Source organism: Tricharina praecox (genome assembly GCF_024521635.1).
Source record: "Tricharina praecox strain CBS 144465 chromosome Unknown BZA05scaffold_20, whole genome shotgun sequence".
Classification (NCBI taxonomy): Eukaryota; Fungi; Ascomycota; class Pezizomycetes; order Pezizales; family Pyronemataceae; genus Tricharina; species Tricharina praecox.
Genome location: NW_026250422.1, coordinates 157,947 through 185,073, shown reverse-complemented (window position 1 = coordinate 185,073; position 27,127 = coordinate 157,947). Strand labels below are relative to the sequence as shown.

The 27,127-nt window shown below is 55.9% G+C and overlaps 9 protein-coding genes across 9 annotated transcripts; 2 read left to right on the top strand and 7 right to left on the bottom strand.

Annotated features, from left to right (window-relative positions):
* Positions 1 to 1,506: 1,506 nt before the first annotated feature.
* Positions 1,507 to 2,538, bottom strand: BZA05DRAFT_404241 (uncharacterized protein). The gene is made up of 2 exons (XM_051484282.1): positions 2,161 to 2,538; positions 1,507 to 2,063 (listed from the first exon to the last, which is right to left on the bottom strand). Exons 1-2 carry the CDS (start codon positions 2,411 to 2,413, stop codon positions 1,903 to 1,905), a joined length of 414 nt encoding a protein of 137 aa, XP_051337487.1. The 5' UTR covers positions 2,414 to 2,538; the 3' UTR covers positions 1,507 to 1,902.
* Positions 2,539 to 2,608: 70 nt separating this feature from the next.
* BZA05DRAFT_356169 (Paf1-domain-containing protein) lies at positions 2,609 to 4,265 on the bottom strand. The gene has a single exon (XM_051481405.1). The coding sequence runs from the start codon at positions 4,140 to 4,142 to the stop codon at positions 2,814 to 2,816; it is 1,329 nt and encodes a 442-aa protein (XP_051337486.1). The 5' UTR covers positions 4,143 to 4,265; the 3' UTR covers positions 2,609 to 2,813.
* Positions 4,266 to 4,288: 23 nt separating this feature from the next.
* Positions 4,289 to 5,234, bottom strand: BZA05DRAFT_404238 (uncharacterized protein). Its single transcript, XM_051484281.1, has one exon. The coding sequence runs from the start codon at positions 5,220 to 5,222 to the stop codon at positions 4,530 to 4,532; it is 693 nt and encodes a 230-aa protein (XP_051337485.1). The 5' UTR covers positions 5,223 to 5,234; the 3' UTR covers positions 4,289 to 4,529.
* Positions 5,235 to 7,423: 2,189 nt separating this feature from the next.
* Positions 7,424 to 10,463, bottom strand: BZA05DRAFT_420346 (uncharacterized protein; the record flags this gene model as incomplete). The annotated part of the gene is made up of 7 exons (XM_051485641.1): positions 7,424 to 7,516; positions 7,572 to 7,618; positions 7,783 to 7,797; positions 7,841 to 7,872; positions 8,396 to 8,536; positions 9,249 to 9,355; positions 9,510 to 10,463. 7 exons carry the CDS (start codon positions 10,461 to 10,463, stop codon positions 7,424 to 7,426), a joined length of 1,389 nt encoding a protein of 462 aa, XP_051337484.1.
* A 4,118-nt stretch (positions 10,464 to 14,581) lies between these two features.
* On the bottom strand, positions 14,582 to 17,553 carry BZA05DRAFT_404203 (ATP-binding cassette sub-family F member 3). Its single transcript, XM_051484280.1, has 6 exons — positions 17,317 to 17,553; positions 17,117 to 17,237; positions 16,866 to 17,051; positions 16,609 to 16,804; positions 16,449 to 16,545; positions 14,582 to 16,395 (listed from the first exon to the last, which is right to left on the bottom strand). Exons 1-6 carry the CDS (start codon positions 17,452 to 17,454, stop codon positions 14,947 to 14,949), a joined length of 2,187 nt encoding a protein of 728 aa, XP_051337483.1. The 5' UTR covers positions 17,455 to 17,553; the 3' UTR covers positions 14,582 to 14,946.
* Positions 17,554 to 17,625: 72 nt separating this feature from the next.
* BZA05DRAFT_404201 (uncharacterized protein) lies at positions 17,626 to 20,823 on the bottom strand. Its single transcript, XM_051484279.1, has 7 exons — positions 20,363 to 20,823; positions 20,264 to 20,287; positions 20,066 to 20,163; positions 19,442 to 20,001; positions 19,083 to 19,378; positions 18,326 to 19,026; positions 17,626 to 18,277 (listed from the first exon to the last, which is right to left on the bottom strand). Exons 1-7 carry the CDS (start codon positions 20,648 to 20,650, stop codon positions 17,863 to 17,865), a joined length of 2,382 nt encoding a protein of 793 aa, XP_051337482.1. The 5' UTR covers positions 20,651 to 20,823; the 3' UTR covers positions 17,626 to 17,862.
* Positions 20,824 to 20,853: 30 nt separating this feature from the next.
* Positions 20,854 to 22,103, bottom strand: BZA05DRAFT_404193 (GPI-GlcNAc transferase complex, PIG-H component-domain-containing protein). The gene is made up of 3 exons (XM_051484278.1): positions 21,474 to 22,103; positions 21,287 to 21,407; positions 20,854 to 21,231 (listed from the first exon to the last, which is right to left on the bottom strand). Exons 1-2 carry the CDS (start codon positions 21,954 to 21,956, stop codon positions 21,297 to 21,299), a joined length of 594 nt encoding a protein of 197 aa, XP_051337481.1. The 5' UTR covers positions 21,957 to 22,103; the 3' UTR covers positions 20,854 to 21,231; positions 21,287 to 21,296.
* Positions 22,104 to 23,620, top strand: BZA05DRAFT_404190 (DUF185 domain-containing protein). The gene is made up of 2 exons (XM_051484277.1): positions 22,104 to 22,577; positions 22,638 to 23,620. Exons 1-2 carry the CDS (start codon positions 22,143 to 22,145, stop codon positions 23,577 to 23,579), a joined length of 1,377 nt encoding a protein of 458 aa, XP_051337480.1. The 5' UTR covers positions 22,104 to 22,142; the 3' UTR covers positions 23,580 to 23,620.
* Positions 23,621 to 25,690: 2,070 nt separating this feature from the next.
* Positions 25,691 to 27,018, top strand: BZA05DRAFT_404185 (uncharacterized protein). Its single transcript, XM_051484276.1, has 3 exons — positions 25,691 to 25,938; positions 26,019 to 26,302; positions 26,432 to 27,018. Exons 1-3 carry the CDS (start codon positions 25,784 to 25,786, stop codon positions 26,878 to 26,880), a joined length of 888 nt encoding a protein of 295 aa, XP_051337479.1. The 5' UTR covers positions 25,691 to 25,783; the 3' UTR covers positions 26,881 to 27,018.
* The last annotated feature ends 109 nt before the right edge of the window (positions 27,019 to 27,127 follow it).

The window sequence follows — 27,127 nt, the reverse complement described above, 5'->3', positions numbered from 1 at the left end:
ATGGGAATATATATGGGCACGCCTAGTGCGGTCATCAGACTGAAAGGAAGTGAGGCCCCGCACGAGTGGTTGTCTGATTAAGGTTACCGATGCGAGCCTGCGCTAACCGGCTCGATTCCGGAAATAACATGTGCTCGTGAGAAAGATAATATCAGCGCGGTCGGAGATACATGACAGATGTTTGGTTGTGCACTGGGTGGAGGGCTGGAGATATGTAGGTGAAACATTGTCGTTAGATAGTGCCGGTAGGAGGTGGAGGGGAAAGATGGGGATGGGTTTGGTTGGCGCAGTGGCCGATGTGGACAATGTTGAGCTAGATTTTGGAACGTCGACGCTTGCTCCAAGAGGCATGGTGCCCGCGGTCAATAGGTTCTCGAAGGCACATCTGTCGATTACATATGTACGGTAGCTCTGCTCTAACGTATTCCTGAAAGTGAAACGGCGAAAATGAAGGATAATGGAGACGTTGAGGTTTTATTCAACTTCGAAGAGCCATCTACGGTAATATGGCTCTCCTCCACTGCCTACAAAGTTATGTGCTACCCGATTTGGCTAGTTCTGCCATCACCACCATTCGGATCCACCATCCGGCTCCACCGTTCTTCCTGCAGGTTGGGTTTCCTCGCATCACAACTTCACGGTTCACGACAGCCGATTCCTCCACGGAAAACCAGCGTCGGCTAGGTACCTACCAGACAGACAAACTTCCAGGCTTTTCAGATTCAACACACGCTGATGATTGGAATATCCCACATCCGCTCGTTGTATCCACCGCTGCCAGGCGAGTGTGTGTGAATTCCCATTGCTGTCGACGGTATTATGAAGTCTGCCGGCAAGTGCCGATGACTGCTAGCTTCCCGGACATTGAATCCAAGCAAACAATCACATCCGTATATATACTAGACTCCCGAGCGGTTTTGTTTTTCGGATAGGTTCAATTCATGCAGCCGGCCGGCCGGACACGAATGCCCTCACTTCAAGTTCTTCAATTTCCGGAATCTCTGGTTTGGACTCGATTCAATTTGAGACGAGCGGATCCGTGGCTGGTACTCCTCTTTGGTTGCGGGGACTCCGCACTCCGCACTTGAGTATGATTGATTTCCTGTTGACTCCCGTCCCCTATGTACAGAAACGCATACAGAGCGCATAATCCCATCCCATCCCATCCGTTGGAGAATCGTAACGTAGTTATGTACCAACACCGGACCAACACCGGACCAACTTCGAGGCCATCTTGACGACAGTTCACGCTGCCTTCCTCCACTTCTCCCTCATTAGCATCCGTCGTCATATGCCTTTCTTACCGGTGCCGACTCATAGCTGGCTAGCCTGGCATACCGTCATAGCACTGACAAAAGATGTGCCTTCATTGCCACAACACCGGGGAACACTCACACTGTCGAAATCTACTATATAGTGAAGGTGGGGGGTAAAAAGCGTATTTTTTACCCCCCCCCCCCCCCCCCCCCCTTCACTATACAGTATGTATCTTTTATGTATTACTATCGGATTGTCTTCTCACGACACTGGTTGGAAGGTTCAAGGCGGTCGTTGAACGTGGAATGGACGATGCGATATCATTGCCACTCAACCACCCCATGATCCCGAGATGGTGTAGGTACGGCGTCAGAAGCTCAGTACACATTGGCAGTAGTTCTAGACAGTGACACGGTTGGATTCGCGATTTATCCGTCAACACGCGATACCTCCAGTGGTACACAGACATAGACATAAAGTCAGTCCCGACGACCAGATCTCCAGCGGAGCGGAGACCGCAAGCAAGCACCAGGCCCTTTTCTTCTTATATCAACACGTACTGGACGTTTTGCGTGACTACCGTATCATCAAAAGCAACCGCGCCAGGTATCTTGCACTCTGCATTACATATCTTTCCCCCTTCCGCTACCTCTCCGCCGCAGGAACACCTTGATACCCCCTCATGCCTCGCCTCGCCTGCTCGACCCACCTGTTCGCGCACGGCCTAATGACGGCCCATGCCAGCAGTCCCACGGTAGCAAAGATGAAGACGCAGACGACGACCTGATCTTTGAGGGAGTCGCGCTCTGCAGCCCAGCACATTATATCATCAGCCATCCATCTCTCCTCTTTGTTTTGTTTTGCGCGGCTATGAAAGGAAGGGGAGGGGGGGGGGGGGCGCACGAAAGCAGGTCGTAACCACATCCGCCTCCTTGGCCGTCTTGCATATGGGCAGGTTATAGTCGATGCAGAACTGGCGATTGCAGTCGTTGCAGTTGCCCGTCGCGGGCAGCGGGATGATGGTGCTGTTGGTGAAGCACGTGCATTTGCAGAACAGCAGGGAGCTCGAGGCGGCTGAGGAGGGGAGGGAGAGGGCGAGCAACACGAGCACGATGAGGAGAGCTACTGGTAGCGGGAACGGGGACGTGGAGAACATTGCGGATGGATGGATGACGTGCGTGGAGCGGGAGTGGGGGAGGGAGGGGGGTGGTGCGGATAAGGTTGCCACAGCCACACACACACCCGGCCCTGCCAAGGCGCGCCGCGCACGCGGGAGTGAGATTCGCGTGCGTGGTGCGATCAGGCTGCAGGGGGCCCCAGTGCGAGATCGACCTCCCCATGAAACCCTGCGCAACTACTAGGCAAAGGAGAGGTGCCAAGGAATGAATTGCGAATGATCACAATGCGATATGTTTGAGGGCGATGGTATCACGATTGGGCCTGCACATAGTTGAGGCTTCTACACTTCAATTACTCGTCTGTCATTTACTATGGGGTATCATCGTCATCATCGTCATCATCACTCGTCAAGATCGTCAAGATCGTCAAAAGCACCCCTATGATCGTCTCGGCGGGGTCCGTGGCTCACCTCCCTTACCCTCGTAGCACGCAACATTTCCCGCCCTCTTCCACTTCTCTACGTGGTTGAGGTCCCTAATCTTGAGCTTAATCGCCTCCGCATCTGGCCCCTCCTCCTTCTCCAAATCACCCAGGTGGGCGAACTTCGTCTTCCCCTTTGGCCGGAGGCTGTACTTTGCATGGATGGGATAGAAGTACGCTCCACGGGGCCCTCCCTCTTTGTCGCCGGCCTGCAGACACATCGCTACCTCATCGGGCTGCGTATCGAACGCCGTGTATCCAGCATCAAACGGATCCCGCGCCTCGTAGCGGCGGACGTACTTGTAGAGGAACTTGCGGTCGTCGTCAAATTCCAAGTCCTCTGTGTCGGCGAGTTTGCGCTTGACGGCTTTGGCGGTGCGGTTGGAGTGCGGGACGTACAGATCGAAGAAGTATGTTCCCTCCTCGCTGATGCAGTCGGTGGGCTCTGCCGGCGTGAGCAGGCCCACGTCGACCCTGTAGTCTCTGCAGCCGTCGCGGTCCTCATCCGTCGGCGACGACTGGAATATGGCGAGCAAGTACCCGCCCGAATCGCTCATCCCCTCGAGGTGCGGGATCAGCGGGAACGTCTCGAGCGGCTTGAGGCCGTGTTTGACCGGATGTTTCAGGGTCCTCCAGCTACGCTCCGCGTCCGCCGCCTTGCTATCCTCAAACGCGGAATACGTCACGGCACCATCTACGCCCGGATTCGCCACATCAAACCCCCTCAGCACCGCGGCGAGGATGCATACGGGGTCATTATCCTGGGGGCTCGGCGCCGGCGCCGCCACCGCCGAGCGCCGCGCCCTCCCCGAGAGCGCAACGAGTTGTCGCGACGTCGTCGAGCGAAACGACGACTTCGCCTGCTCGGACGAGATGTACTCCGTGCGCCGCAGGAAGGAGACGCTGCTGCCGCCGGTGACGAGGCTGTGCGCAGGCTTGCCGAGGGAGGCGGGGGTGCGCAGCAGGGCGCGGTCACGGGGGTCGAGTGCCTGTGGGGGGAGGAGCGGACACAGCGGGGTTAGGTCCCCTGACAGAGCGCAAGAGAGGGGGAGTAGGTCCAGTGGCATGCCGAGTTCGCAGTCTGGCTCGATGTTGATTGGCATCGACCGCGCCAGCTCTGAGGCGAAGGCGGGAGAGGTGTATTGCGAGAAGGCGGTGTTGGCGATGTTGAGCAGCTTCGGGGAACCATGAGGGGCGGGGAGAGTATTGTTGAAGCGGATGCGCGCGATGTACTCTTGGGGGTGGGTTCTTGAAGCTGCCGGCCGCTTCGAGGAGGAGAATGGCATTGTTTGGAGTTTGTGATGAATTGTCGTGGAGCTGGCAGTAGCCACTGTGATCGAGATATATAGCAACAGCACAGATAGACTAGCCCTAACTCACACATCCCGAGTGACACGATGTAAACAGCCACAACCATCTGCGGCTAACTGTACGTCCAACTTGCAACAATAAAGTACACACCTCTATTCTCTATTAGTGATATCTAATCTATATACTGTCATCGTCACCGAAATCACTATCAGAGCACAACATCCCAAACGCCCTCGAAAAAATGCCGCCAATTAAAACTCCATATCCCTTTTATATGTGCACGTCCCCGTCCCGACGTCCCGACCGACTGCAGGCTTTCGAGGAAAAAAAAAGATCCCAACGCAACGCACTCGCGAGAGAGATCACTGAAGTCCCGTCGGGATACTTTCTCCAAACAGCCTCATAACCTCGGCCAGCCCGCCGTCCAGCCTGACGGCGACATTTTCGTCCGCGACCCACATGTTCCAGAGCTCGGAGCAGCTTTCGAGCCACAGCGGATTATCGTCGAGGAACAGGATCCTCTCGCCGATGCTCATGCTCTCGGCGACGCCCTCCATGCCGTCACCGATGACCTTCATCACCTCGTCGTCGGCGACACACTCATCGATGTATCTCAGCTGAGCCATCCAGCACGTCTTTCCAATCTTGCGCAGGGTCTCGAGGGCACTGCGTTTCGTCTCGTAGCTGCTATCGTCGGCGACCTTGGCCAGGATATCGTCGCGGAGGATATCGAGGACGGTCTCGCGGACCTTTCCGGCGATCGTGTAGAGCTGGGAGTCGCGCAGGCCCCTGTAGGCGGAGTTGATCTCGTGCCAACACGTCTTGGCGAGCTCGTCGAAACTGAGATGGATCGCCGCCGCCTGCCGCGCCGCCTCCTCCGCGCGCGCCGCTACCGCGAGCGTGTAGATGTCAGGGTGCATCTTGATCGCCGTCAGCAGCAGCGTCTGCTGCACCGAGGCCGGCAGCACGCTCAGGAACGCGTGAGTGATCTCCGCTTTCGCTGGCGTGCGCAGGAGCTGCGGCGAGGGCGTCGGCGTCGCTAGCGAGCCCGGCATCGAGACGGGTGGCTGCGGTGGCGGCGGCGGCGGCGGCTGCGATGCCTGTGGCTGCTGCTGCTGCATCATGGTGACCGGCGGTGGAGCGGTAGGGGGGGAAGTGGGGGTGGGCGCCGCAGGATAGCTCACGAACGCCTCGAGGGGAACGCGCTGATCGCCGCGCGTATACAATCCCAGCTTTGCCAATCTGTTCTCGAACTCGAATTGTCGCTGCTCTTCGAGGCCGTACGGAACGCCCTCCGCGTTCGTCATAATGACTTCGAGGCTGCCCCATTGCAGACCGCGTGCGCGAAGGAGCTCGACTTGCAGGATCTGCCGCGTCTCGATCTGCCGCTGCACGAGCTGCGACGTCGCGGCTTGCTGCTGCAGGCACTGCTGGTGGTATAGGGCCTGCTGTTGAGGAGTCGGGCGTTGCTGCTGCTGCTGTTGCTGCTGCTGGTGTAGCTGTAACTGGTGCTGTTGGTGTAGCTCTTGCTGTATCTGCTGCTGTAGCTGTAGCCGTTGCTGTTGCTGCAGACGTTGTTGTTGCAGCTGCCGTTGCTGCTGCTGCTGCTGCTGTATCTGTTGCTGCTGGAGAACCGGTGATGGCGACGGGGGTAATGGGGGGTAGTCATATTGCTGCTGTAACTGTGCAGCCGCGACGGGTGGAATCGCAGATGGCCGACTTATGTTGTTGCTGTTGTTGTTGTTGTAGTGGTTGATGGGCGGGTGCTCGTAGCTACTCACGGCATCGCCAATGCCGCCGACGCCGCCACTGGTCGCGATCGGGAGCGCTGGGTTGAACGACGACGACAGCGGCGGCTGGAATTGCGAGTTGTAACTGGGCGGCATGTAGGACTGTGGCTGGGGGATTTCGGCGTAGGACGTGTCCGATCGCGGGCGTTTGAGCGTTGGCTGTTGCATGTTTGGAATCGCTTTCTTTTTTTTTTTTTGCGCCGCGCGAGAAGGGGGGGATGCGAGTTGGGTTTGAAGGAGTTGGGTTTTGGGGAGCTGGGGTAGTTAACTAACAGAGTACCTAGTGCAGGTGTGTTGTTCGAGAAGAAAAACCCGATGTAACACGAAATGAGGAAACACGCTATTAGTGGCGCGACGAAGATGAGCGAGTGAGAGTCGGTGCGTCCCGGCAGGAGACGGTAGGAAAGAACAGACGAATGAAATGATGCACGAGAAGACGGTGAGGTGTTTATGAGTATCAGGATGACAAGGGATGTGTAGGTACGGCTTTGCACTAGATATTTCGGCTTACACGAGCACAGATGTCAGCGATTACATCCCCTGCCATCTACCATGACCTATCGATAGGAATGTGGAGGGGAATGTCGATTTCGATAGACATAGAGGGTTGTCGATTATGCTATCTGAGGAGGATCTTGAGGTTGTAGAAATACCGAACGAAGGCAGTTTAGGTACATACCGGTACAGAGAAACTAGGGGATTCATACTGTTTTGTTCTGTGTTTCGGCTTTGTGTCAGGTACACCGTAGATGGCTATTTGGATATCCAGCAAGCTAATGCCAATGGCGAGAGAACGGTGGATGTCGGGAAGACGATACCCACTTGAGTAAGCATGAGAGGACGATCGCCAATTAAGCAATTTGGGGTGCTCACGAGTCACGGCAATAAGCTCCCGCCGATTCCTCCTTCACTGTCAACGGTCCAGACCCGGCTAAAGTCCGGCCTGCCCGGCCGTGAACCGTTATCACCCCCCTGCCCTCCGGAGTCCGCCCTGGCCATTCCCGTACCGGTAGATATATGGAGCGCGCCAAGGAACCCCACCCCGCGTTGTCCCCCCGCCAACGCGCACCGAAAACTGCGGAGCGGCCGAGGAGCGGAGATCCTCGATGAGTGATACAGCATGACTCGCCGCCCTTGCCCCGCGTCCGTAATTGGCAATTTGAAGCACTCGTCTTTTCCGGCGAGAGGCCTCCGACAGGTAGCAACGGGCAACTGGCGAGACTGATTCAATTGACTGGAAAGCAACAAGAAAACAAAGCAGCCTGTGTTCTTCAGGCCGAACGACCTCACAGTACCTCCGCGATGTTGAACTACTAATAATGCCTGATGGTAGTGATAATGTCTCTTGTCTCGTATTATGTAGAGGCCAACCGACAGGACGAATATAAACGTAGCAACAGAGGACGTTTCAACGCTGAGCCGACCGGATCGGGTCTGGCCCCCCGAATCCAACACCGGGCACCTAACTATATGGGCACCGACCACGACCACGACGATCGATGGGATCTTTCGGATGACAGATCGGAGACTCGGAGAGACATGCGTGAGACAATCCCGGACTGCACGGGGGCTCGCCGATCTAGTGGCAGTGGCAGTGGCAGGCAATGCACGCACCTTGTCGTCCCCGCTCGGACCGTAGCGAATCGCGATGCGGATGCTCGCTCGGGACGGGGAGCAGGGTGGGGTGGAGTGGGGAGCGGGGGGGGGGTGAGGTCGGGAGGGGTGGGGTTCATAGGAGCAGGGCCCAGGCGGGCCGGTGAGGGTGGGGGTGGGTGCGGGTATTGCAGAATGCAGACCCGAGACGTCCTGCAGGCCCGAGACGTACTGTGGGCAATGGCCGCTACATACTTACGCAGCATCTTCAGTCTTTAGTCTTCACCCACCGTCGTCGATGTGAGCTTTGGGAACTTGGTGGCTGTGGGTTTGGGGTTAGATCCGGCTTTTAGGTGAGTTGCAACCACTAGTCCAAGCTGTTTCTACGTGAACTCATTCCCATCTCCAGTGTTACGAAATCTCCAGTGTCATGTAAGAAGAAATCTCCAGAAACATTCGAAAAGCATCAATTCGTCTGTGACACTCCGTACGAAGATATATACATAAAGCAAGGCCGTAACTAAGTAACCAGCAACAAGGGCAGAATAGAACAGAGCAGAATACTAGAGAGTAGAGAGGACCGTAGATACACACCCACAGGCCGAAGCAACCCAACCAACCAGAAAACCAAAAACCATAGCTCCAGTAACAGTAATAGTAAAAAGAAGTAAGTAGAGTAAACCGATCCCAAAACTCCCATAGGTAGTCCAGTAGGTAGTTCAGATCGCCAAACACAAAACACAAAATAAACCAGTCCCAAAATCACACCGACTCCAGCTTCCCAAGCTCCCCAACCCAATTCCAGTCTCCAAATTCCCAAGCCCCCCGGTGCATAACTCACCTACAACGTCAAAAGCGAGCACCGATTCCTCACGATGGCCTCATCCTTGAACCGTGCAACGCCAAGGCTGCTCCTGATAGCGTTGAGCCGTGCGAGCGTGCGGGCGCGCTGCTGCAGCGTGTACTGGTCCGTTCGGTTCCGGTGCCTATTCACTCGTGCGGACATCTATTAGCACTCGGCTTTTTGATTGAACTGAAATGGGGAGGTATGGGGCTGGGACTGGGACTGGGACTGGGGCAGGGGAGGTAGGAGTTGCATGGGAGTTAGGCGGGATATAGTGGGGTGAGCTGGGTGGGGTTAATTGTCGCGACAAGTCTGCAAACTCTACCCCGCCACTACTAAAGAAAGAAAGAAGCTGATGAAAGATGAAAGATGAACGATGAAGAACAAGAGATGGAGGGAGTATTACAGTTCTCTTAGTCTTCGCTCCGGAGAGTTGCACCATTCGCACTGTCGTCGTACCCAAGTCAGGTCAGGTCCGGTCAGGTCACACTTGTCACGATTGGTTTTCGAGATGAAAGAAATAACAACTGCAAAAGAGAGAGAAGCGCCAAGTGTCCCACATGTGCGAATAGACTCCCCTCCCGTGGGGTGGGGGCCATCTGAATCCATGTAGAAACGAATGCAACGTCATCCATGAAACAACAACCTGGATGGACGATGGACGTCACGGGGTCATCCTCGGCCGTCTATCCAGGCATTGCTCCAGAACAGACAAATGCAGCGCTGGCCAGGAAGCACAAAATTCGGAGGGTTAAGACGAACCCAGTTATTATCCGCTCCAGTGTTACTGCACGTTCGTGGTGATGTCAGCAGAGATCTAGGTAGGACAAGGAGGGGGGGAGGGAGCCACGTACTGCACCACGCAGTACTCGCCGCGACAAGACTTGCACGTGCGACTCGTGCACCTCGTGCAGTCGGCGCAAATCATCCCGCACTCGTAGCAGTCGAGCGAGACAAGTTTCTGTAGCGGGGAGAACACACGGGGTCGTCGTCAGCTCTTAACGTTCTGTCGCGGGGTGTGGGGGGCAGCAGGACATCCTCCTTCCCCTACCCCTCCTCGCGCCCGTCCACAGGGACGGCCGGAATATCATCTGATGGAGGGCCAGTCTTCGTACCTTGTCGCCGTCCCTCGCCCCGCAAGCTTCGCACCACCACTTCCCGCAGCGCTCGCACCACCGCTCCTTCGCGCAGTCCTCGCAGCGGAGAACATCCCCCTCGCGGGCCTCAGCAGCCTTACACGCCACACGAATATCCGAGCTCAACAGCGGGACCGGCGGGTACACGACCCTTGGCAGGGCGTCCGCGCCGCCCCGCCGCCGCGCCTCCGGCGAGGACCCGCAGCCCGCGCACCCGCCCGCAAGCCTAATATTCGCGACCCTTGGCTCGAGGAAACCGTCGCCGTCGCCGCTGTGGCGCGGCCCCGTGCACAGCCGCGTGTCGAACGCGATCGTGCCCTCGCACGCCTTCAGGATGCCGACCCAGTCGCGGCTCAAGATGGCGGGGTTGATGAAGCGGCCGCGGGCGCTGGTGTCGCGCGGCTTCAGCGCGGAGGGGAAGATCCCGCCTGGGGAGTCCATGCTGCCGAATAGGTAGCAGCCCTTCAGCGACGGAGGTGTTTCCCGTGATGGTCGCACCAGGTATTGGAATAGTAGCATTAGCTCCCGCTCGTTGATTGTGCTGCATTCGCGGATTGAGAGTAGTTGTAGCCGGCAGGTGCTCCCGTTCAACAGGTCGTGCAGTAGCTCTACAGTCGCTGGTAGACCGTCGAGAACGAGAGTCTTGACATCGCGGAGGACGAAGGGCTTTTGCAGCAACGTGTGTAGCTCGGACTGATACCGTGGTGTTAGTGTCCGTTGTGCGATCGCTGTGGATGTGAATGTGGCTGTCTGCTGCGATGGCGAGAGGGACAGGTTCAGGTGTCGCCACACTGAGCGTGAGTGCGTTATCAGAGAATGGTAGCTGCGGGAACAGAGCCCGAGCGCCAGCAGCTCGGTCGGTAGTAGATATGGGGTGGTATGTAACAGCAAGTACTCGTTAGAGAGGATATCGATCAACGTTAGTGGTGCCATCGAGGGTCCGGTTGGTTGGTTTCTGGTATGTAACTTGGGCGAAGAGGAGGTTTGGACGGTATGGGAGATGAAGATGTTCTCGAGCCTGGTGCGTGCGCCGTCGAGGACAGTTATGTACGGGTAGTAGTTATATTAAAAACAAGTGTTGACACGATTGGACGTCTGTACTTATGTACGAGTAGATGCTTTGTAGGTATTTCCTTCCGTTCCGTTCAAAGTTGGCGGTCGACCTATGCCTTGAATATCCGTCCGGCCAACACACGTTGCAGAATCTTTCCCAAGAATTGAATGGTGGTGTGTATGTAAGAAGTGCAGCAGATCGAGGAGGTTTGATCGAGCTTTGGGAGTCGAGGGGGAGTGTAGAAAGATATAGGCACATATTGCACATCTACATGTTATCATGCCATCATACTTGATATACCCTGCATACCACCTCCCCGGCTAGGGATCTCTAGCCATATCTATCTTTCGTTTATGGCTAGATTCAATTCCAATCAACAGCTGTGATTCTTCCATCGAGCGTCCTCGAGTGGAACTCGTTTATCTGTCCACCACCTCCACCAGCACCACCACCACTGATCGGTGATGTGAATATGCCCCATACCGCCCCGTCGCCTTGATTCCTACGCGCCTTCTGCGCGCCCTCCCGCCCTCTCACCCCACTCACCGTGGTGGTTCTCCAGCTGTGATTGGCACATCCAGCCAAGCCAACCTTAATGTCCTTTGTGCAGCGTGGCCACCACCACCACAGTCCCCACGTGCACTCCAGTGGTTTATTGAATTTCGTAACGCGTTGTCGTCGGTCGTCGTTTCGTTATCTCCATCCTGTCGGCACACACACCGACAACCAACCCCATCCTATCCAACCAGACTTCACGGATAGGTATCCTTGCGTGGAGCGTGGAGTGGAGCGTCACACTAGCGGCTCAGTTAAGGTCGCTGGGAAGCACATCTGCATGCCCACAATCTAACTCCCTGACTGCTGTGGTTATGTGTGTGTGTGTGTGTCGGCATCCAAGGATGCAATTCATCTAGTATGGGGGGCCATCCTGAGCTTCAGTTAGTATGTACAAACATATAGTACCGGTATGGATGGATGCTCGAGAACAAGAGAAAGTGTGGATCGCATGATGCTTGTTCTATCTACCCCGCGATCTGTCCGCGTAGTCATGAACGATATATGATGGTGTCGACGTGGCCCTACCAAGTATGATGTAAAACATCGGCGTCAGACAAGTCGTATGTAACCCACAGAGAGTGCCATTGCCAAGTCACAAAAGGCGAACAGGAAGTTAATTCCTTACCTACTCACATACCACGGCCCATCTCGCCTTTCTGGCGGACCCACTGCCCAGATGGCAGAGATATGGAATCGCCGATACCACGACCCGTCCACGGGGTTAGGGTTTCCAGTGGAATTCGAACTCCGCGGCATGAACCAGCAACCACAACCACAACCTGGAAACTGCCGAACCGGCAGGAAGAAGGCCCGGATAAAATGAGTTCCCTCTTCACCCTTCCCTCCTTCCCCGCAGAGGTCGAGTCAGAAGTTAGAACAAGGCGGGAGGTGGGGGGAATACGAAACCAAACCAAACCATTCGACGTCGGAGCCGGCAGTCCACGCTGCCGAAGAAGAAGAAGAAGAAGAACATTGCCGGATGCGGAAGACTCCGAATAGCGCTCCAGTGTCCAATGATCAATCGTGACCTGACTCTTACGTACGTACTTGATCTCATGGATACCTACCTGCTCTTTAGGTGGATAAGTATGATAGTTCCTCGGGTCCTCAACAAAGACCAAGCCGTGGGTTAGAACTGTCGATGTGTCCCCAGCCTCCAACCTCCAACTTCCAACATGTGTTTCCCCCACCTCCCACCAAAGCTGACTGCTTCTGCAAAACTGCAACCACCTAGATCGCTGCCGTACACCTCCCCGAAGGCTGCAGTTCCACGGTGTCCAGTTGGCTGTCGAACGTGCCGGTTTACCACATCACGCTTACCATGTTGTACAGTTGTAGCATGCTGCACGTCGAAGCTGTACGGGAAGGTTATTATGCTGCGTATGTATATCAGGTAAGCAGGCCGACGATATCACCAGATAACCAAGGCCCAACTTTGTAGCCTGCACCAGTAATAGCAAGCCAGGGAGGCCTTCCGCAAAACAATATTGAGTGAGGATCCGGAGGTGAAGTGAACTTTTGGCCCTCCATGTGGAGCTCCCTGGTCTGGACTCCGCAGAGCGGGTTTCAAGTTTGGACCTTATGCTACACACTCCGCTACCGGTACTGGTGTCGTAGGTAGATGCCTCGACTCTCGAGCCCTGAGGGTGATCTATCGCTTCCCATCCCAACTGCCGCAATGTGCAGAGTGATATGTGTTGTACCTCCGACAGCTACCACACCTTGTATGTATATCGTTCTGGGCCCCGTACATAGTTGAAGCCTCGAAGATCGTCTCTGCCGGAGGGTGTGCACATGGCCACAGAAACTCAGTGAGAGGTGACAAGAATATCAATGCCGATGCTTCCCTTCCTGCCGGAGGCTCCCTCGCTGCCCGCGGCAGTCCGTCCAAGGTTCAAGAGGAAAATATTTCTAAACAAGACGGTTATATGACAAGAAACACAAGAAACACGAGAGAGAGGAGAGATAACAGCTCGCTCGCTCGTCAGGAGAGACGCGGCGGCGCATGATTGATGAGCTGGCGTGGCGCCAGCTTGGACGCAGCAGAAGATACATATAGGGATGGAATAGAGCGTACGTACGTTGATGTGTGTTCTTTCTTGGCTGTCAAATCCATTGAGTCAGTCCATAGAGTACCTACAGTACCTAGAGTAGAGTAGAGTTCTCTTTCCTCACAGGGCGCGCGGCACGACATCAGGAGAGTAAGTTCGCATTTTGTTCAATATCCGAGTTATGAATTGTGAATCGTGCACATTCCGCTGATTGGATCGCGGCGACGGGCCGCGGCAGAGCTCCGGCTCGCCTGATTGGGTCGCATCGAATCATCGATATGATTTTCCCAGACGTGAGTACTATCCGCGGATCTGCAAAGTAGAGTGCATGCAAGCACTTATCCTGGGGATCGGATCGCCCGATTGCCTGCTAGGTATCGAATCGTGGATAGGTGCTGTCAGTCTGCCGTATGTAGTTGCTGTGACCACTGTCGGCGAGGCTCGAAGGGCCAATATGTCTGTCTGTCTGCCGGCTGTCGTAACTATCCCTCCGCTGAACTGAACGATCAGATCTGGGCGGCCCGTTCCCCGCAAGCCCACAGTGCTTGAAGCTTCTCGTCCGGATTCCGGAACCCGATTGATGATCCGCAACTGGCACTCGGTGTTGTATAGTTATCGCCGGATCCTCCCAAGCCTTCGTCGCTCATGATAATCGAGAGAGCATTTAATTGAGCGGGTCTCGAGAGTGGTAGCGGTCGCTGTTTGTTTGCTGAAGGAAAGATGTATGCAGATAGTTGTGTTAGAGAGTGGGAAGACCGCCAGAGTTATGAATGTTTCCGCCTATATACCTATCCACCTATCCGAGGAACAGCCGCTGAAGATGATGTTCCGGCTCGGCGCGGCGCACGCGATCTTTCCCGAGGCCCAGGAACCTATGTAAAGGATCGGAAGTAGTCTGCGGTATTTATCGGAGCGTTGTGGGGTTGTGTGGATGTTAAGGTAGAGAACAGTGCCAGTATATGTAGAGGTGGTAGCGTTACCCGCTGCAGAAGGAAATAAGTGGATCATCTCATGGCATTGGCCAGTCACGGCCATAGGAAATAGTTAAGTGCTGAGAGACCCAAAAACGGGCGAAGATTCAAAAACGTGATCAATTGGAGTAAAGAGGTTTTCTTGATGATAACATGATACAAGGTGATCATCTGAAGAGGACCAGACACCAACGAGTCGACGACAGGAAGACAGAAATATGTAGTGACAGCAGAGACGGATAAACGTTGAATGACCGCATCGGGTCTGGACCAGGTCCCACCAGGTCTTAATAAGGTCTCCTCTCTTCGGCGCTCACCGATGATTCCAAGCCGCCTCTCGCCTCTGCCTTTGCGCCCCTCAGTGCTCATGGCAGATAACTCGGAAAAGATGCCTCCTGTGGGCTTGCAGGTACGGTGGTCTGTAATATAGCTGCTGGTACTAATTGAAAGGCACCACAGTGAATAAAACATCACTGAAACATAACAGGTAAATTAGAATGGATTTACGTTGCTCTACAACCGTTGTTCTCGTCATACCTAGCGTCAATCTGGGCTGGACCAGAAGAAAAACAAAGCTACGTCTTACTCTACAGTTTCAGGCATACTGGGTACTCAAGTACTCATTCACTCGTATTTGTGCTTGTATTAGTCGGCTCCTTGGAACATCGCCGCTTCACTCGGATCACAGGTTATCACTGTGCCCTGGGCTGTCCCGCCACTCCCAGAACAAGCGAAATCCACCTAATCTACCGTAGTCCTGTATCTGAATAGCTCCACCAACCTCAATTCTGCCCCAGTACCCTCATCCTCCTGACCACCTTCATCGCCCTAGCCTCATACGCCTCCACTCCTCCAGTCAGCACCTCCAGCCTTCCCTTCTCCAGCAAAAACACTTCTCCCCTCCTGTTCTCATCCCACACCCTCCCCCCATCCTCTCCCTCACCAACCGGATTCTCCCCCTGCACCACGGCACGTATAAAGAACCTGTCATGCGTAACCAGCAACACGGCGCCTTCATAAGCGTTCAGCTCTCTAGCCAGCGCCACGATCGTGTCCGAGTCGAGGTGCGTAGTGACCTCGTCGAGCACGAGGAGGTGCGGCGGGGAGCACACGAGTGTTGCGAGGGCGAGGCGGACCTTCTGGCCGCCCGATAGCAAGGCGAGGGGAATCTCTGCTGCAGTGCGCCCCTGCAGTCCCAGCGAGCCGAGGAGGCCCCGCGCTTCTTGCTCTGTAAATAGGCCCTCGGTGGCTTGGAGCAGTACTGACAGTGCGGTGGCGGAGCGGTCAAGGTCGCCGAGTGATTGCAGGTCTTCGACAATCGATTGGCTGAAGTATGCGACGGCCGCCTTGGGGTGCCGGGTTATCGCGCCAGTGCGGGTTCCAGAGGGTTCCCGCCCCTCGACAATGTGCGAGAGGAGCGTCGATTTCCCTGCGCCGTTGAGGCCGAGGATTCCGATGCGCGCGCCGGGGTGGATGGCGAGGTTGATTCCGGCTAGGACGGGGGATTTCATGCTGTTGTATCTGAAGCTGAAGTTTTCAAAAGCCACCAGGACCCCCGGAAACCGCAGTGGCGGCGGAGATTCCGGGAGGGAGATCTTGACCGGAGCGTCGTCAACCGGTACTTCAATCTCGTCTCGAGCCTTTTTGTGGTATCCGGGCAAGTCACGGTTCAGCTTGAATCGTGTCCCCTTTGCACTGACCTCGAGTCCCATCCGCTCATCTAGCTTCTTCTGCCGCGAGGCGGCCTGCTTGAGTTTTTTGTCGTCGCCTGACGACTTGGCTGCCCGGATGTTTCCTACGATCGTTTCCTTCATGTGTGCCTTCTGCCGCTCTTGTGCGTCTTTCATGCGTCCCAGACGTAGCTGGTTCGCTCGTCGTGCTTTGTCGTAGGATGTCAGGTTGCCGTTGAAGTGCTCCAGCTTGTTGTCGCGGATAACGAGGATCTCGTCGGCTACGGCGTCAGCCAAGGATCGGTCGTGGGTAACCACCAAGACTGTAGAGGAGAGGGCTTGGAGATAGCCTTGTAACCAGAGCATTGCGGCCAGGTCTAGGAAGTTGGTAGGTTCGTCAAGGAGGAGGTAGTCCGAGGGCTGATAGAGGATCCGGGCCAGGCTGCAGCGTGTTTTCCAACCGCCCGAAAGAGAACTCAGTGGGCTATCGATTTTGGACAATGGAAAACCGAGGCCAAGAAGAAGCGTGCGAGCTCGGGAATCGGCGGTAGAGGCGGACATCTGGGCGTGTTAGGAAGAATTACCATATCCAATGGAGGATAGGTAGTACGTACCGCTTCCAGAGATGCCTCAAGGTCATGAAGCATTTGCACTGCGACTTCAGTTTCCGCAGCAACTGTAAGTTCATCGAGCTCTTCGTCCAAGTCTAACCTATCCCACTCCCATCAGCAAGATAAACAACCAAACAATTCCTAGTCTCCAGAGAACACTTACATTTTCAAAAACGCATCCAACTCCTCCTCCAGCAACCTCAACTCCTTCCGAGCCTTCAGTCCCCTCGCACCACTGCGATAAGCCGCCAACTTCTTAGCCTCCTCAAGCTCGCAAACACGAGACTCATGCTTCAGTTTCCGGACCGCCTTTGCAGCTGCCGAGGAGTCGGAGGAGCTTTCCAGCGCGACCGTCAACACTGCCCTCCATGTCAGCGTTACATAGCAACCCAAGCTCCGGCTGAGAGGCAGGTAGCCTACGCTTTGTATCCCGTAACGCTCGCTCTCGGTGCGTATCGCTCCTGACAACATGCTGCAGAACCGTTTCGGTATTGTCACTGATCACTTCGTCGCCCCCCTTTGGGGTGAGCGTCTGGCCCAGCAGTAATACCCGCAGGTTGATGGGAATCCCGGGTATATATTTCTCGCCGATAGCCTTTAGTAGTGCTATCATCTTGCATCAGTATACAGCCCTCAACGTTTGTATCCGTAGGACAGTATATAGTACATACTCGACTTCCCCACGCCGTTCCTGCCCACCACAGCATAATGCGTGCCATACTGCAGCTTCAATTCAGCGTCGGAGAGGATCTCGCGCTTCCCGAGGGCGATGGTGAGGGTGCGGATATCGAGCTGACCCGGCACTTGTGTCAGTTCGAGACTCGAGAGCAAGTACTGGATAACTAGGGGGAGGATCGGCATATGTAAATACGTCTCTCGATGCCACCTCGGCCGGATTGGTGGCGTCCGCATGGAATCGGCTCTGCTGCGAGGTTGCTACTAGCTGTGGCTCCTGGGCGAGGGATTTGGGCTTGGGCTTGGGCTCTGGGGAGGTCTTCGCGCGGGGCATTGGGTTGCTGTTGAGAGAGTACGATTGTTGACAACGGGGCAGTGGGTTTTATCCATTGTTAGTACTTGAGCACCAATGTGAGCATGAAGTGAGAATGAGTCGACATGGAACACAATACGAGGCCTCACTGATGCTGGTTGGGTCGGTGCTTGTGTAACATATGCTGTGCCACAGGAAGCTTTCTTCCAAGGACCAAGTTCCAAGCTCCAAGTTCCGGTTCCAAGTTCTTAATCCCAATGTCTGATACGAATGAGACGTGAGAGGACCCACACACGTGTAGTGAACACCAATCCAATGACTTGTAACTCTCCACATCCACCCGTCTACTCACGAAAATCCCCATACACTTGTGAACACCAATGACTTTTAACTCTCCACACGCCCCGTCTACCGTCTATTACTATACATCTACTGCCCCTCATACCCGAGCCCATTCCACCACTCCGCATGAGTATCAACCTGCACGACGCCGGTCTCCAGCATACGCGCATACTCTACGGGACTATCCAAAAACTGTCCCACATCGAGATCAAACTCCAGATTCAGGGCATCGGTCATGAGGACCTCCGGTTCCGGCTGCGGCGCGGACCACGCCTCGGCACACTTCTTCGAGATGAGGTAGTGGCCCACTTCGTTGAGGCGCCGGGTGATCACCTCGAACCGCACCAGCCCCTCCGACGCCCGGCTGCCGCACCAGTCGCTGATGGTCTGCTGCAGCCACGTTATCAGCGCGAGGTCGCTATGCGCCGCTGTGAGGTCTTCGGTTACGAGAAGGTTGCAGAAGAGCGTAAAGAAGGGGATGAACGGGAAGAGACAGACGAAGCTGGAGGAGTTAGCGGAGTATGGTGTGTGGGGGTGGTTACATGCGTACCCGATGTTCCAATGTCGCTGACTAGGAATAAGTCCGTAGAGATCCCGCATCATGTTTATCGCGGCGCGGGCGGAGTGCAATGCGGGATCTGGCGCACACGGTCCGATGGCGGAGTAGTAACCCGCGCGATATAGCAGCGTGAGGGTGGTGTGAAAGTTGAACAGTATGTCACCGTAATACCACTTGTGCATATCGTCTGTGGCCGAGTGATATCTTTCGACGAGCAGCAGATCGTCCAGGATCGTCTGGACCTCTGCCACGAGTGACGCCAGTGTCGCCTTCAACTGCTCGGATATGTCGTGGCTGGGCGACCGTTTCCTCGCAGCCGCATTGGCAAGGACAACGTTCATTTTCTTCTGCACCAGCGCCAGCCGCGTGGTGGCGTAAAAGACGATATGGTGTTCCGGCGTGAGACGCAGTTCTTCGTACATCCATGTGTTGAAGACGGGCATGTCGACCTTCCACGTGCCGTCTTGGATGGCTGAGGGTGCTCCTGCTTGCAGGTTGAAACCGCTGTCAAACTGGTAGATCTGCCAGAAGAGCAGCCGGTTCATTGCTTTCCTGGTTTCTGTGAGAGGTGGGTGGTGAGTGAATGTCGGGTCATCGATGTGGAACAGGCCCTGATCACGTGCTACAGCGCAGCCGTGCTTGAAGATGGAGATCGCTAGGTTGTTGTCCAGAAATTTCCAGGAGAAGATGGTCTGGCCAGCCTGGGTTAGATCCTCGACACGAGACGGAAAGAGTACGGAAGGCTGACCATCGACAGAGCAGCCACAATATCAAGCGTCGTATATGGCGGTTTCTTGTTCTTCCATGGTTCCAGAAGGTTTAAGCACGCCTTGTACAGACCCTGAGAATAAGCGAGACGATTGGGAATTTCGGAATCGTCAAGCGCCAGCCCTTGTTGAGCAAGGGAGTAGCAGCTGATCAGACATGCCTTGTCGAGAGTGGTGTCCGGACTATCGATGAGTTCGGGAATCATCAACATGAAATCATCGGGGATAGTCGCGCGGAGGGAGAAAAGGTAGTATTCAGGTGCCTGCCTGAAGAATACTGCTTTGGTCAGCATAACCACTCCAATACAACCGGACTTGGCAGGAAGGGCTAAGTGCATACACTGAAGCCATGCCTGGATCTCTGCCGTGGAAGGCATGAGGAATTGGTTGCCGGTGTGAGCATTGTTTGGCACTTTAACGGTTTCCGTCTCGACCTTGTGCAGGCTATCAAGGACAGCCGCTTCTTCGTGGTGACTGGGGCTCGACGCCGTCTCGGGTGCCTTGACCGACAAAACTGCTCGAGCGAGGTTTGTGGCCTCGGCGACAAGCTGCGTCAGAGACGGCGATCCGGGCTGCATGGCTTCTTCCGCCTGCACTGCCGCCGAAGGACTACGGGTTGCCGGACGCTTAAAGGTTCTGTTTACAGCCAAGGTTTCGGTCCGCGAGAACGGGCTTCCCCTACTGCTGCTGCCAGCAGACGCTGCACCAGGCGTCGGAGTGTTTTTCGGCTGATCATCTTGCAGCTCAATAGATTGCTGCGACTGCTCCGCCTCCTCCTTCTCCTGCTGATACTGCTGCTGCTGCTGCTGCTGCACGGTCCCATTTGATATTGCATTTGCGACAGTAGTCTCCAATCGTTCCAGACGGTCAAAAATGTTCTTCAGCGCTTCTTCCGTGCTCCTGCCCAGCCGCCGAGTAATCAGCTCCACGACTTCGAGCGGACTATTCGCCGGATCGAACATACAGCGCGCGCTTCGACCTCTGCTTCCTCGCAGGATAGGCGCAATTCAAGCCAAGGGTCTGGCATTTGTCACAAGCCGGTCTTACACGGTTGCAGCGAATCTATCGTAGGTATCACCAAGCGGGTGGCGAGTCAGCTACGACTTTGCTTTGCTTTGCCGCAGTCGGGACCAATCAGCGATCGTCAAAACATGGCATCTACCTTTCTTTCCCTGCAGGAATTGCACTAAAACAAGGTCAGAACCCTTCCTTCCCTCCCCCAATATCGCGGCTGGACCGGGGTGGTGGGGTGTGTTCCTACGGATATCTCTGCTCGGTCGTCACTTTCTTGTCGCGGCATATTGGGACGATTGCGCTTCTTTTTTTGGCCGTTTAGATGTGACTGGTGTGGGAGAACGGGAGAGCTCTCTCTCACTTGCGCGCGGACTTTCGGACGTTTATGAGTCCAGTGCTGCGAATCCATGCTGGGAGCAACCCGGACTCTCGGACTGTCGTAAGTCCGGCCAGGGCTGACGACAAATAAGCAAAACCACCGAATGATGAATCTGAGACTTTTGTTATGCAGCCGCCGCCAGCCGAGAGGTTGCATATTCTTCGGACTTCCGGATCGTGGGATGCTGAGGATTGGTCAGTGCGTGTGTATGCAGATTGCCAGCAGCGAGCCAGCAAGCGGAGCACCGGCACTGTGCTAGTAGTTAAGGACCAACGTTCACCGTGGACAGATGGAAATCATTCGTGCACTGGTAGGTTTGTAGAGTGCATATAGAGTACGGATTACGTATGTACGATATGTAGAGTACGGATTACGTATGTACGATATGTAGAGTACGGATAGAGTACTGGTACGAGTAACCATTTACGAGCGGGAACCACACTGACAACCTCCGAGCTGAAACCACGGCCAAATTGTCGGTCCGTGGCTCTTGGCACCACCCGCAAATGCCCGCCCATCCGGCAAGCTCGAAATTCCTTTGGCCGAGGGCACAGTCAACTCGGGACCGGAAACTCGGGCATCCGACGGGCATGTGGGCTGCCTTCGTCCTCTACTCTGTCGGTCCATCTGTTGCTCCATGTAGACAGCTACCTAGGCATTCCGGCTTCACCTCCATTCGGAGTCCGGACGCATCCCATTCAGCCCCGATCTGACTAAGTAGGCCCCTTCCTCTATCGCTACATCCGAACACTCAATGAACCCCGCTATGTATCATGCCTAGAGTACACTCACCAATCCTGATCTACACCTTATCGTCTCCGGGACCACTGGCTTTCTTCGCATCAGGCTGGTAAAGGCACCGGCGAGCGCCTCTCCATACCTGTTCGCACACTCTCCGATTCGGCAGCAATGTCTATCGGATGTCTGTGTTAGTCCTCATCCGATTCGCGCTTTCAAACACCAACCCAAGTAAACATACTGGAAACACCACGACCAATCCACCATCCCCCTCCACGATGACGGCGACATAGAACCGCACCTCCATGCCCACAAAACCCTCGTTGACGACGACATCGCGCACCTTTTCGGTCGGAATAAATCTCGTCCGCCGGCCCATGCCCCAACACGTGCCGGCCGTCGTGCTCGTCTGCAGCCCCAGCGAGCGGATCACTAGTAGACTCTCCTCGGTGTAGCCGCGCAGCGAGATGATCCACAGACATACGAGCGAGACCGGGTATAGGAACTTTGGATCGATAGGTGGCCGCTGCAGGAAGCGGAGCTCCGCCGGAAGCAGCGAGTGTTGCGATAGCAGTAGTATGGCGATGGTGATGAGCGCCAGGACTCGCAGGAGGTTGGTTAGCACCGTGGTGATTGTGCGGCGGAGACTGGGCGGCGGTCGTGTAGTGACGGTGAATTCGGTCGTCGTCGAGGAGGGACTGCGGATATGCAGTGTTGAAAACATTCTGCTGGCCGGAGGTCGGTCGGTCGTCGTGATCGCTGGCTGCTCTTCGAAGCTTCGGGGGGTGACGCGTCGGCACAGGCGAGACGCGAAGAAGGGAGCTGCTAGAAATCTGAGGACTTTACCCGGCCGGTATTCGATTCTGTGAGCGAGGATATTTATGCGTCGCTTGATTCCTCCATCGCGATCATGCTCCCACAACGGCAACTGCTGCGTTTCGCGGCACCCTTACGGCCCCGCAAACTCCTCGTCCCAATCACCCCGTCAGCATGTCGCTACTCAATCGCTGGGCTCCCTGCAACCCCCGCCCCGGAGTCGAAAACGTTCTCGACCCCGCTCGCGAAGCAGCTCACGGAGGCCATCAAGACCACCGGTCCCATTCCGCTGGCAGCGTATATGCGGCAGTGTCTGACGTCTAGCTCCGGTGGCTACTACACGACGCACGCCGACCCGTTCGGGCGGCGCGGTGATTTCATCACTTCTCCGGAGATCTCGCAGTTGTTTGGCGAGATGCTCGGGGTGTGGCTCGTCACCGAGTGGATGGCGCAGGGACGGCCAAAGTCCGGTGTGGATCTGATAGAGTTGGGACCTGGACGCGGGACGCTGATGGATGATGTTCTAAGGGCACGCCTTCTTCCACCCACCTCACTTACAGGAGCGCACCAGCTTACCAAAGCGGCGTAGACAATCTCCTCCTTCCGCGCGCTCACCACCGCGATCGAATCCATCCACCTGGTCGAAGCCTCGCCCACACTGCGACAAACGCAAGCCTCGCTGCTCTGCGGGCCGTCCACCGAGCTCTCGGAGCTCCCCAGCGGCGTGTTCACCGCCGTGAGCAAACACGCCAACATCCCAGTGCACTGGCACAGCAGCCTCTCCACCGTCCCAGCCGGCCCCTCCCGCACGCCCTTCATCCTCGCGCACGAATTCTTCGACGCGCTGCCAATCCACGCATTCGAGTCTACCGCGCAAGGCTGGCGGGAGCTCCTCGTCTCTCCCGCGCCACCGACCGCGAAGCCCTTGGTCATCGGCGGCGCCGCTCCCGAATTCGCGCTCACCCGCGCAACGCAGCCGACGCCGCACGCCCTGCTGCTCCCAGAGCTCTCGCAGCGCTACAGGGCGCTCAAGAAATCGGCCGGGTCGATCATCGAGGTCTCGCCGGAGAGCCTGACGGTCGTCGAGGACATCGCGAAGCGCATCGGTGCTGGGAGCAGCGGCGCCGCCCTGATCGTCGACTACGGCCCGCTCGATACTGTCCCTGTCAACTCCCTGCGCGGGATCAGGGCCCATCGCATAGTCTCGCCGTTTGAGCGCCCCGGCGAGGTGGATGTTAGTGCGGACGTGGACTTCCATGCGCTTGCGGAGCGCGCGCTGGTCGCAAGTGAGCGTGTGGAGGTGCATGGACCTGTGGAGCAGGGGGCTTTCTTGCTCACTATGGGCATGAGGGAGAGGATGGAGCAGCTGGGGAAGAAGATGAACGACGAGGAGAAGAAGAGGATGGACACCGGGTTCAATAGGCTCGTCGAGAGGGGCCCCGGTACTATGGGGAAGATCTATAAAGTCCTTGCTATTGTGCCCGAGAGGGGAGGGAAGAGACCTGTCGGCTTTGGGGGGATGGCGGCGTAGATGGCGGGGCTGAGGGATAGATGTATAGTACATACGGAAACTCATTGATAACCTTTCGATTACTACTTTCTCGTCCGACAGTTATTGCGGTGCAGTGCACCTTTCTCATACCGCCAGTTACTAAACCCGGGCCGTCGGCAGAGTAAAGTATTTCGTGATTCCATCAGCAAAGTCAGGCCCCCAGCCCGGAGCCCGGAGCCCGGACTACAGTTCGGACCGGAAGTAACTAACTAGCGCAGTCCGGTCGGGCAGCTTTTCGGGGCTGAAAAGTGCAGTCCGCAACTGACTAGTGGCGGGCTGACAGCCTGACAGAGAGAATATCAACTTTGCCGCATCCGGCATTTCTGGACTACAGTCCTTTTTGTCAGCCCCACGGTTGTTGCTACGCCCCTGCCTACACACAAAATCGAAGAGGGAGAGAAAATCTGATTGTGATCTCTATACGGCGTTTGTCTTCCCCTACGCACATAACCCACAGACCTAGGTACAGTGTACACAGTACCCGCCGGGCACGCCTGTAGTTACATGTTCGGCTCCGGCAAGTGAGTGGCTGACCGAATTGACAGTGTCATAGCCACATCGCAGCAACTACAAGTGAGTGGCCCATTGTGAAGATATATCCACATACCTAGCAGATACCAGATATCTTGCCGAACCTCCTTCCACGCTGAAGACATTCCGTCGTCGTCGGGCGTGTCACTCAAAGAACCAAGGTCCAAAATACGGCTGGATATGTTTCCCGAGCTGAGACTGAGAGTCGCCAAGTTTGAAGTGACTTCGCACAGATGCCGTGTAACTGATACCTACGGTAGAGAGCTTAGAGCTGGAACGGAGATGGAGACGGAGGAGACTGCGCGGCCTGGATGTATGATCGGTGATCAGCATACGACGGAGGCCATTCACTACTCTACCTACGCTACTACCACATCCCCCTCCAGGCAGGCAGTAATACATGGGCAGTAGTGAGCAGTAATTCAGGCTTGGTTACAGAGACATATCTTCAGCCATGGAGGTTACGTTGTACTTACGGTGGGGACGGTTGTGGAAACAATCTTCCCGTGTCCACGGTAATGGGCATGAAACATATGCGCGCATGATGAGCTCACCACTCGAGAAGGAGAGAGAGAGATCGTTCTTTGAGCCCACTGGATACACTCTCTCGTGATGTAATCTGCTGTTGTGCCGATGTGGGTACCAATGCTCCAACTGATCCCGCAAATCCCACCGGGGGGGCGCACGAGTTGAGTTGACCTGCTCCTATGGTACGGTGTGTGTAGGTGTGTGATGTCTTCCTGCCGGACTTCCGAAGTCTTGTCTTGCCTGGGCGATTTCTCGTTGTGCGTGGTTCCGATAGGATGTATGTAGGTGGGTACATGTGATGGGTACCTACTCGCGATAGGCAGGCAGGTAGAGTAGGCAGAGTGGGTAGAGTAGGTATCTAGAGTAGGTATGCAGGTCCGTCCATTCGGACCGTTCCGATCATGCGAAACATGGTGATTAGATAACCATGATTTGACGGTTGCCGAATAGCAGGGCACAGTGGAGTTGCCACAAACTTCCCTACCATCTACCATCCACCTCACCTCGTCCGCCGAGACACTTTCATGCAAAACATGCATTAACTTCCTATTTCCCCGAGCGACGCCCGTGTTCCGCTGCCGCATTCTGCGTTCTCGAGCCTGTTTGGCCAGGCAGGTACCACCACCACCACCACCACCACCACCACCACCACCACCACCACCATCGTTATATTGCCATCACATGCCCTTCCACCCATCCACCCAACCAGCACACAACCTTCCCAACCTTCGCAACCTTCCCTACGCATCTCCCATCGCATATCGAGCATACCCGCGACCTGCTTCTTCTCGCCACATGTTTAATTTCGCCCAGCTCGGGTAATGAGCCGGGGCGCGTGCGAGCGAGCGACTGGCCCACAAGCGACCGGGTGGTTATTAACATATTAAGCGCACGAGAAGCTCCGGGATTATAGTAGGTATACGGTAGTATGGAATGGAATGCCTCTTTTCGCGGCGTGATCGTCAGGAACACAGAGGGTCAATATAGTGGCGGTCGCGGGGCACATTGGGAGGGGCGAGAGGGGAGGGGACGGGGAGAGGATGGGAGTGGGTATAAAGCAGCAGCAAGTCCGGTGAAGATGTAGACGGGGTTGTTTTTAAGGATCCCAACCCCGAAACGAAACGATGCAGGCGCTATACACTCTTTCCTCCTTGCTGCTGCTGCTGCCGGTATTTGCAACGCTGGCGGCCGCGAATTCCCCGCTCCCCGACGACCTGGTACAAGCGTCTCTCGCCTCGCCGTCGGAGCGGGGTCTCGAGCTTGCCATGGCGAGCCGACCGTTCGTGCCCTCCCCCCAACCCCCCCACCTCCGCTCCACGCGCTCTCACTCGCCTCCTCTAACCCCCCGTCTCTTCACAGGATGTGGCACTTCGCGACCATGCGCCCGCCATTCTACACTCAGCGGAAGCGCACGTGCTACCCAACGTCGGCGCTCAACTCCACGGGGCAGCAACACGGCACGCAGCCGCAGGCGTGGCCGAACGCGGGCGATAACTGTGTCGATCCCGGCCCATCAGGACAGGGCAGGCCGTTCCCGACATACTGGAATGTAAAGCAGTGCACGCACGATGAGATACGTGTCATATATAGTCTGTACTCTCAGCATGATGGGTTCAGTAATGTGATTGTGGCGAAGGGGCATAGTGAGTTTTTCCCACTGATGACGAGTGATGAGATGTGAGGAAGGGGAGGGGGAGGGGGCGGGGGAGGGGCGGGGGAAAGGTAGGGGGAAAGGGTAGGGGGAAAGGGTGGGCAACGGCTGACAGAGACAGTGCACGACTGGGAGCGGATCGTAGTGATCTGGAAGCGCGACGCCGGCACCTCATCCTGGACCCGCGCGAGCGTTCTAAAGAGCATGCACAGCGGGTACGAATCGCGGTCATGGTCTTCGATCCAATCCACATTCGACCACGCCAACCCTGGCGAGAGCGGCGGGAAGAACAAGGACGGCGCGAAGATCTATAGCGGGTGGGCGAAGCATCCGTTCTTCGACACGAAGGAGACCAAATGGAGGGATAGTATCTCCCAGGGCTGCCAGAGAGAGTTCAGGAATGATGAGTGGTGGTACATGCCGCAGTTTGAGGATATGGTTTGGGCGGCGAAGGAGAGTCCTGAGGGACAGCGCCTGGCTGGGTTTAGTTGGGGCGCGGCGACCGGAGGGCCCTGGGTCGTTGAGGAGGGGATCTGTGCGAAGGGGGAGGGCGGGTTCGTTAAGTGCTGAGTGATGATCGAGCGCGAGGCTGTGTGTACTTGTATGATCATATAGTGTATGTAGTGTAGGACCGGTAATTAGATCTAGTAGTTAGTAGTTCCTCAATGTAATACAATCCCATTCATCGCCGTAGGCTGTAGCCCTGGGAGTAACGGCGTCAGCAGGTCCATGGTCCATGACGGCGCAGTGCGTGCTCTCACTCGTCCGCACGGGTTAGGATCATTTCTGATCACCCATCTTGCTCCTCCGTTCTTGC